Source organism: Myotis brandtii, unplaced genomic scaffold (genome assembly GCF_000412655.1).
Source record: "Myotis brandtii unplaced genomic scaffold, ASM41265v1 scaffold535, whole genome shotgun sequence".
Taxonomy (NCBI): Eukaryota; Metazoa; Chordata; class Mammalia; order Chiroptera; family Vespertilionidae; genus Myotis; species Myotis brandtii.
The window spans coordinates 666,257-676,363 of NW_005369964.1; the positions used below are offsets into that span (position 1 = coordinate 666,257).

General features: G+C 40.9%; 1 protein-coding gene across 14 annotated transcripts in view; it reads left to right on the forward strand.

The window, feature by feature from the left end:
* The window catches only part of UNC79 (unc-79 homolog (C. elegans)), a 238,074-nt gene that overhangs the window by 160,015 nt on the left and 67,952 nt on the right, over window positions 1-10,107 (forward strand). For 9 of the 14 annotated variants that reach the window (XM_014549096.1, XM_014549088.1, XM_014549086.1 and 6 more), the window contains 5 exons: window positions 674-960; window positions 3,537-3,719; window positions 4,417-4,579; window positions 7,063-7,212; window positions 7,806-9,023. In XM_014549096.1, coding sequence (XP_014404582.1) covers window positions 674-960; window positions 3,537-3,719; window positions 4,417-4,579; window positions 7,063-7,212; window positions 7,806-9,023 — 2,001 coding nt within the window. The remainder of the gene's footprint in view (window positions 1-673; window positions 961-3,536; window positions 3,720-4,416; window positions 4,580-7,062; window positions 7,213-7,805; window positions 9,024-10,107) is intronic. The other 5 variants (XM_014549097.1, XM_014549092.1, XM_014549094.1 and 2 more) reach the window with 3 other exon arrangements.

The following is a 10,107-nucleotide window of genomic DNA, read 5'->3' on the forward strand; positions in this document are numbered from 1 at the left end:
TCCCCCCCCCCCCCCGCCGCTTTTAAAAAAGTTCATGCTTCTTTCTGTCTGTGGCCCTCCCTCTCTTCCTGTATGTTTCTCATTACATTCAGCAGGGCTTATAATTTGTTATTTAATTTTTACTATATTATTGAGAGACTACACATTGCTAATATCTCAGGATTTGAAAAAGAAAACTTTTTTCCCCCACCAGCTGATTTATGAACATAACTGAATTGAGATAATAATTTAAACAAAATAACCCAGTGGATGTCTTTGTGCTCAGTGGGTTTTAGAATATTATCATCATTATTATTATTAATTATTGGTTATTCTTACATGCTGATTTTACAAATGGAAGGGGAACTTCTCTTTATCACTGAGGATAAAACTTTGCCACTAGATGAAGTTTATTTGGGTGTTTGTCTTACTGTTTGAAGAGAAGTTAGCTTTGTAATGCCCATTTTTATTTCAAATTCCTTTATTATTCCCCAATTACTTAGTTGTAGATGGACACACTAACTTCTACCCTTGGACTAATGCTTTGCTTAGTAGGCCATATTGTGCCTTTAAGTTTTTCCAAAAGATAAAAATATTTAATGGCAGAAGAATGTGCTTTATACATTAAGGGAGGTTTTAGTGTAAAGTTCTGTGTGGAGGAGCCACCCACTGATGGCCTTTCTTGTACCGACAGGACAACAATCCCCTGAGAATGACAACACCATCAAGGACCTGCTCCCAGAAGACGCTGGGATCGACCACCAGACAGTGCACCAGCTGATTACAGTGCTCATGAAGTTCATGGCCAAGGATGAGAGCAGCGCAGAGTCAGACATCAGCAGTGCGAAGGCCTTCAACACGGTCAAGCGGCACCTGTACGTCTTACTCGGCTATGACCAACAGGAAGGTTGCTTTATGATTGCACCTCAAAAAATGCGCCTGTCAACTTGCTTTAATGCGTTTATTGCAGGAATTGCCCAAGTAAGTGCAATAACAGCTTTTGGAAGTCATACCATTGGACTTTCAGGAGAAACAAGTAATTAAATCCATGTAGCCAACATTAGTTGAGTGTAAAAGTTTGTACAAATTACTTTCTTAGGAGTCTGTGAGGGGAATATACAGATGAGTAAGATTCAGCCACCTAATGCCATAAAGGGAGTTTGGGATTTTTTTGGAGAGGTAGTGTAAAATATATATAACATAAATTTACAATTTTAGCCATTTTTAAGTGTACAATTCCGTGTCATTAAGTACATTCACTTAGTTATGTAACCACCACCACTATCCATCTCCAGAACTTTTTCATCATTCTAACCTAAAACTCTACCCAGTGAACAATAAGGCAGTGTGGGATCTTTATTTGTGGGTGTTTTTTTCTCTTTTCCTTTTAAAATTATCGAATTTATTGGGGTGACACTGGTTAACAAAATTATATAGGTTTCAGGTGTAGAGTTCTATAATACATCATCTGTATATTGTATTGTGTGTTTACCACCCCAAGTCAAGTCTCCTTCCATCACCATTTATCCCCCTTTATCCTATTATACCTCTCCAACCCCCTTTCCCTCTGATAATCATCATACTTCTTTTTCTTTTAAAAATATCCTTTTCCTTTTTGGCTTCAAGTGGAGGGTTGAATTAATCATACAACTTACTTCATGTAACATCACCCTTATTGGCTATTCCATGTTTGCTATTTCTAACTGCTGTACCGTATGCCATGGTGTACATCTGCCATGCTTTAACGATCCATTCCCCCATGATGGACACTCATATTGCTCCCAACTCCTTCCTACCCCAAACCGCTCAGCAATGGACATCCTTGTACATGCACCTTATCCACTAATGTGGGAATTCCTTTGAGATATGATCCAAGAGCAGAATTAAGGGATTGTGGGGGTATCTTGTGTGCCTGATTTGACCAGTGCTACAAATATGACTCTCTAGAATGACTGCACAGTCTGCAAAGGGTATAGGACTTGGGGAATAATGGACATGAATTTCAGCTCTGCCACTGTTACTAACTCTATGGCCGTAGGCATCTTCTCCTTGTTTGCCCATTGGTAACAGACTTTTTTTTGAAAGATTAGAGACAACATATTGCAAAGCACCTTGCTCAGTGCCTGCCTCATGCTAGGAACTCAGTGATGGTAGCTGTTATCAATGAGCTCAAATAGATTGTAAAATAATGAACACAGATAAGCAGAGTGGGAGCAGTATGTATGTAGTTGTCTCTTGCTGATGCTGATAATTAGATGGACCACCACTAACTCAGCTGTCTGTGTTGAAGGAGAGTGTACCATTGCAGCCACCAAGCTCTCCCTTCTTTTCCCCTCCTTCCTTCCCTCCCCTGCTTTTCCCTTTCTAAATCCATGTTATACATATTCATTTTAGAAATATAAACCAATAAGGTAAAATACAAATCTCAAAAAAACCCATGACAAATAACTAACATTTTGGTATTATCATTGGCTCCAAATTTACACACATATATGCATGTATATATCATATACACACATACATATATGTGTATATGTATATATACGTATGTATATACATGCACATTTTAACAACGGTAAGATCATGTTATACATATTAATATATGTATGTCTATCCTTTAAAAATTGTTTTTATTGATTTTAGAGAAAGAAGAAGGGAAAGGGAGAGAGAGAGAAAAAGAGAGAAACATTGATGTGAGAGAGAAACATCAATCGGCTGCCTCTTGCATGCCTCCCCTACTGGGGATCGAGCCCACATGTGCCCTGACCCAGACCCAGAATTGAACTGGTGGCCTCCCAGTGCATAACACAATGCTCTACCAACTGAGCCACACTGGCCAGGGCTGTATGTGTAACCTTTCGAAACGTAAAATATATTACAGAGTTCATATAATGTATATAAGTTTGTATCATATCCTGTTAATGTTTACATAGTAGTCTGCTGTCATAAAAACAATCTTTTATTAACTAGTCCCATAATGTTGTAGATGTAGGTTTGTGTTCAGCTGGGGCTGGCTATAATGCTGACTATTTTTATGCATACATCTTGGAACACTTCTCTGATTATTTCCTTAGGATATATTTAATTGCTGTGCTAGAGGCTATGTGCTTTTTTTACTTCTGAATACATGTTGTTAAATTGCTCTCTTGAAAGGTTGTATTGAGTAATATACTGTTTCCAGGAAGGTAATATACTGTGTCTGAGAATGTCCATTTCTCCACATGATTTCCCATACTAGGTGTTTTGATTGATTCTAAGTTTTATTCCACTTAATAGTTTAATAGGACATTTTAATAGATAAAATTTTATTTTAATAGATAAATTAAATAGATTATTAGATAATTGAGTAGATTAAAACTATTTTAATAGATGAGGTTTTAAAAAAATTTCCTGTGAGGTTGGACTTTCCTCCTTTATGCGTAGTGGCCATCACTATTAATATTTTGTGAGATGCCTGTTAAATATTTTGCCTGTGTTCGATGGTTCAAATTTTTCCTTTTGGCTTGTAAGTGTTCTTTATAGTTTTCCTTCAGTTATTAATTTCTTTCCTATTTCAGGTTATGGACTATAACATTAATTTGGGAAAACACCTTCTCCCCTTGGTGGTTCAGGTGCTCAAATACTGCTCTTGTCCTCAACTACGGCATTATTTCCAACAGCCACCTCGTTGTTCCCTCTGGTCCCTAAAACCTCACATCCGGCAGATGTGGTTGAAGGCCTTGCTTGTCATCCTGTACAAGGTGAATTGCTGTAGTTACTTCTTTTTTGGGTGGAATGATTCTCTTAGTGAGGAGAACACTTAAGAGACCTATGTTGAAAATGTTGTAGGACAATCATTTGACCTTCAGAAGAAGAATTGTCATGTACAATTAGCGCTGAGAAACAAAGAGCTATTGGAATGAAACTAGAAATGGAGGCCATGTCAGTGTCTTCTCTTGAAAATGTTTAAAATAAAAAAAGATGAATTGTAGGACTTCGATCAACCACTTCTATTTCTGACCAGAATCTCCTATTTTATCTAATTAATATATATTAATTTTTATGTCAGAAAACAAGGAAAGCATTTAAAATTGTATTCATAGACCAAATGTTTATGGCAAATAATTTTGTTGAAAGGAATTGTAACTGGGAGCTGGCATGCATTGCCGTCTGTGGTTCGGTGCAAAGGGCAGGGAATAAGGGCATGCATGATAAGGATTTATGTTTTTGCCTATCTATATTTTTCTTTTTACGCGCCCCCCCCCCCCCAACTGTCTGCGGTTCGGTGCAAGGGGCAGGGAATAAGGGCATGCATGATAAAGATTTATGTTTTTGCCTATCTATATTTTTCTTCCCCCCCCCCCCCAAATGCTGAGGAAACTATCTAGCAAGATCAAGTGGAAAACTTACCCTTCGAAATAACCATGTATATATTTCTCCCTTTGTTTTGTTGTGCAGTATCCATATCGGGACTGTGACATCAGCAAGGTCCTGCTGCACCTGATTCACATAACAGTCAATACACTCAATGCACAGTATCATAGCTGCAAGCCCCATGCCACGGCGGGCCCTTTGTACAGTGACAATAGTAACATCAGCAGATACAGCGAGAAAGAAAAAGGTACTTCACACATCTCAATTCTATCCTAAACTGAGTTTGAATACGTAAAACATTCTGGACAGTGTTTCTCTTAGGAGACAGAAGGGGGCCCTCAGGTGTCATTCTGGAGTCAAAAACTCACTTACTGCTTCATTAATTTTCTAACTTTCCCATGAATGTTGCTGCCTTAATTTTTAAAATGAAAGAGAAATAATTAACGTGCTTCTGAAATCCATTTCATAAGAAATAGTGTTTGGTAAAGATTGTCTGCTGTTTGGTTAAGAGACCTTTATGGGCCTTTTCCTACGTGACGGAAACACCTTGCTTTGGGCTGTGAGGTAATTCTTGGTCGGCACTTAGTAGAGGCATGTAATCTTGTCGGTCTCTCGTTTGCTCCTGAACTTTGTGCTCACAGATTTGAATGGAGTCTGCATTTGCTGACATGCTTTTTGTAGCCGCCTTATTCAATAAGAATTGATTTAAGGCAACTGGAATGAAATACTTTTGCTGCATAGGTTTACATTATCTCCGATATTGACTTTTTATATTGATAGCTTTTCCACAAAGGAGTAGAATAAAACTCTAGAGTAAAATTATAGCCTGAAGAACTAAGGTGTTTATCTTTAGTGCATGTCACGGGGTGACTAGACTTGTAAAAGGTGACATCATCTAATCCAATCCTGGGAGAAAGCCAAGTGTCCCCCGACCCTTTGGTGTGTTATAGAGTGGTGTTAATGGAGTCTGACTTGGTTGACTGCTCTGAAAATATCTCATTAGGATGGGTTGGAGCCAGCGTTCCATTATTGGTTTATTGCTGCAAGGTCTGAGTCTAGGTTGGCTACAGATGGACTCAGAGTCCTAAGTTATTTAGCTCTGGTATCAATCAGACCCTTTCTGAAGAATATCTTATCTACCAGTTTAGGTCCTAGTTTCTGGGAAATTGGGTAGATCCAGTTACACTAGGGATGTCCTCAATGTGGGCTCAGCGTTTGGGCCAGTCCCAGGTGACCCTTTCTAGATGGGAGATGCCATCCTGAAGCCTTTCTTCTCGATTATTCAGTATAATTGAGAATTATTTCGCAGCTATGTAATGGCAATTGCATAACTCTTTCCTCAAAAACCTGCATTTTAAAAGGAGTATGTTTTTATAAAGGAAATAAAAAAATAAAACAGGTCACTGTTGCCTCTTCTCAAGACACAGGAGTTTGATAGGCTTTCTCATCTTTGTGGAAGTTCACTGGTAGTTTTGTACCCATTTTAATGGTTAACATTTATTTTTTTATTTGACAAAAAGGATCACTATTCTTGGTTTATCTAATATCTACTGCTTCAAATTTCACTTACTTATAGACTCTTGTGTATGAGGACAGGATCAAAACTTAACTCTGTATTTGTACTATCCTTATGCTCAAGAAAGCTTAAATAACCTTAATCGCACCTGAGCCTCATTTTGTCACATAGGTAGACGTCGATATAGGCCAAATGCTGTGATTTCAGTGATATTCAGCTCCAACAGTAGGTTGATTCCATTTATCCTGGTATTAAGTGCACTTTTGTAGCTTTTTCTCTTGCTGCTTTGAACATGGCTTTGGCCTTTCCAAAGCATGGAAGAACATTTGAAATTAAGTGAACTTTATGGGGTGCAACATAGCAAACCTTTCCTTATTAATTCATTTTTGTGTTTCTCTTTGATTTAAAATTGGCCAAATGGGGACCGAAGGAGACATAGAAAAACGCTTGACAGGCATTCTAGTGACCAGTTTATTGAGGGGGCCTCAGGCTGATGAGCCAAAGATTCTTCCTGGGATTCGCTGTAGTTACACATGACAAACTCCTCAGAGAAGAGTCTTTACTAGGGGGAAATGTTACTTTCTGTTCTCTTTTTCCTTTGTTTACTCTTTCAGCCCATAATCATTTGTGGAGCTTTTAAGACAGCCAGTGGCGTTTCTAAGCTTTTTCTGTGTGTTGTGTGTGTCATTACCAAATGTAGAGTACAGTATTTTGCATTCACAAAGTATAAGGTGCATGTACTGTTAGGCTGTGTCTATGCCAGTTCTCAAATCCCAAGAAGGCATATATTTTTGGAAAGAGTGAGAACCACTCATTTTGCTTAATTTTCTTTTGCTAAATTAGCCTGAAAATTCACCCAAGGCAGGGAGGTCAAGCAGTATCCCAGACTCCTGACACCTATGTACTATCTGGTTTTCAGTGCATTGGGAAAGCTTCTGCACGAGGCTCTATTGGAACATTGAAATGTCTCTCTTGAAAATGCTGCCTATTTGTCACCTGGGAAATGAGGGGCAACCTTGTATAACAGGTTGCTCTGTTCAACATATGGATGATTTGATGCCTGGATGAAATACAAGCCAAGGCTAGACGTGGGCTGGCATAGAAACCACCCCAGACTTGGCTCTATGTAATGTTTTCATTGAAATGCTTGTGTAGACACAGCCTAAGAGAGAATAACCTCTTAAGTGTAATTTTGACTTTCTCTCCCCAATTAGAAGAAGATAGTGTTTTTGATGAATCTGATATTCATGATACACCTACTGGACCCTGCAATAAAGAGTCTCAAACTTTTTTTGCAAGATTGAAAAGGATAGGCGGCAGCAAAATGGTGAAATATCAGCCGGTTGAGATGAATGTACAGAGAAGTATGAATTTTTTCCTCTTAGTAATTTTATGCAGAAATGTTGTACTCTACTGTTTGTTTGGGGTAAAACCTTAATTTTATTATGTTACTACACATTTTAATACCGTTGATTTTATATATATGTATGCATAAACAGTATATATATATATATACACACACATTTATATATATATGTGAATTGACAGATATCTCATTAACGTCATGACTGTGCTAGAGGGCCATTGCTTGATTTGATTTTTTGCAAAACGTTTGTTTCTCTTCCACACAATTTGAATACAGTTTCCTAGATCAGCCTCAGCCAAAGCGATCCCCTCTCCTGTACAAATGAGCAGAGCTGAGGGATTTTTCTGAAGCCTGATTTTGGAAATATCAATCTTAAACTGCCATTGTGGGTTCTCTCATTCCAAGGGTTTCTGGTTTTTGAAATTAGAATGAACCTTACAAAAACGTGGTCAGAAAGTCAGTTTTGCCTTCTGGTGGAGCTGGGATTGTGATGACGATCTATGCCAACTGTATGCCCACGTATGAGGGGGGAAAAGAAACAATGGTGAAATCTCCCCATAAAATAGTACTAGCTTTTTCTGTTTCAATCAGGTGAAATAGAGCTGGCTGAATATAGAGAAACGGGTGCATTACAAGACAGCATTCTCCACTGTGTGAGAGAAGAAAGCATTCAGAAAAAAAAGCTGCGCTCTTTAAAACAAAAATCTCTTGATATAGGGAACGCAGACTCCCTGTTGTTTACATTAGATGAGCACCGTAGGAAGTCCTGCATAGACCGGTGTGACGTAGATAAGCCCCCCGCCCAGGCTGCTTACGTCACGCACAAACAGCATGACCACGGACGGTCCCGACAGAATTCTGCTACCAGACGGAGCAATCCTGAAGTCCCCGAGAACCCCGCCGTGGGAGGTTTTCAGGAAAGGCGGAGGCCCGTGATCCCAGAGGTCAGGTTGAACTGCATGGAGACGTTTGAGGTCAAAGTTGATTCGCCAAGAAAGCCTGCTCCTAAGGAGGACTTAGATCTGATCGATCTGTCCTCCGATTCAGCTTCTGGGCCTGAGAAGCAGTCTATGCACTCCACCTCTGACAGCGACTCCCTCGTGTTTGAACCGCTGCCCCCTCTCCGAATAGTAGAGAGCGACGAAGAGGAGACCCTGGGCCAGGGAAATGATGGTGCTGCTGGCAAACATGCTGCCTCCTCGCCCTCCATCCCCAGCCGCCCCCCGGCCCTCAGCCTGAGCACAGCTCCTCTTGTGCAAGTAAGTGTGGAGGACTGTTCCCAAGGCTTTTCCTCCAAGGACTCAGGAAGTAATCAGTCAGCAGGGGACAAGGACTTCCGTTTCATAGCTCTGGAAGACCCCACCGACTCTGAAGACTTAGCGAGGCCGGGGGAGCTGCCAGAGCTTTCCGGGGGCAGCCCGCTCACGCTGAAACAAAAACGAGACCTCCTTCAGAAGTCGTCTGCTCTCCCCGCCTTGTCGCTGGACGAGACCCTGGAGCCTGGCATCGAAGAAGAGACGCCGGGTGGGCTGATGCCAAGCTCAGGGGCAAAAACTGTCCTCCTCCAAGTCCCTGAGGATGCCGAGAGTCCAATGGACAGTGAGAAGCCCGACACCAGCGCTGAATCCGATACCGAACAGAATCCCGAGAGGAAGGTGGAAGAGGAGGGAGCTGAGGAGTCGGAATTTAAGATTCAGATCGTTCCCAGGCAGAGGAAGCAGAGGAAGATTGCGGTCAGCGCCATCCAGAGAGAGTACCTGGACATCTCCTTCAACGTTCTGGACAAACTGGGAGAACAGAAGGATCCAGGTGAGCTCCTGCCTCTTCTTCTTCCAGCCCTGCATTCACGTTTGTGCATCTTACTGGTTAGGTTCTTGGCTTTGACTGTGGATACATTTTTAATCTTTTTTTAAAAAAAGTATTTTTATTGATTTCAGAGAGGAAGTGAGAGGGAGAGAGAGATAGAAACATCAATGATGAGAGAGAATCATTGATTGGCTGCCTCCTGCACACCCCCCACTGGGGATCGAGCCTGCAACCCAGGCATGTGCCCTGACAGGGAATCGAACCATGACCTCCTGGTTCATAGGCCGGCGCTCAACCACTGAGCCACGCCAGCCGGGCATAAATTCTTAACCTTATATGGTCAGGGAGTGACATTTTAATTGTTTCATAATCACTCCAGCTCCTTCCTGCCCAGCTGCACGTGTTGGATTCAGATGTGGTTTTATTGGCTCCATAAATGTCCCCGTATCTGTTGTTTCTAAACTCTCCAGGCAATTCTTGACCATCCTTGGCAATCAGAGGCAATGCTTAATTCATATCAAGATACTCCAAACATCATTTTAGTCTTCCTCAATCAGCAAAAGCCATTAATGTGAACTCTATTTGCCCCCCCCCTCCCCCCGTACTTTAGTGAGCTGTGATATAGTACAAAAGGAGGAACAAATACGAAGGACTAACATAAAGCAAAAAGTGCTTAGAATAATGAAGAATTGACTGTATACTCATTTAGGGCCTTCAGTTGATTATATATTTTGAACAATATCAGCAATCTGGTGGACATTGTGTCCCCTCAAGAACAACAACAACAAAAAAGTCCACTTATCACCAAGACCCTAATCTGTGGACACCACTTGGTGGTGAAGTTGTTACAGCACAGGGATTTCCTGCCTCAGGGGCCATTTCTTGTGTTTCCTTGGAGACACCATTTCAAAGAAAGATAACTTGCAAAAGTGGCAAGCAGGTAGCCCGGCTAAAACATAGTCTGCTGTAGTATTGAAGTAAAAAAACAAAACGGGAACAAATACAATATTTGTATTTGCATGTGGCCTGCGGGCCGTAGTTTGAGGACCCCTGCTCTGGAGCATTGAGAACTGGCAGAGAGCTCAGA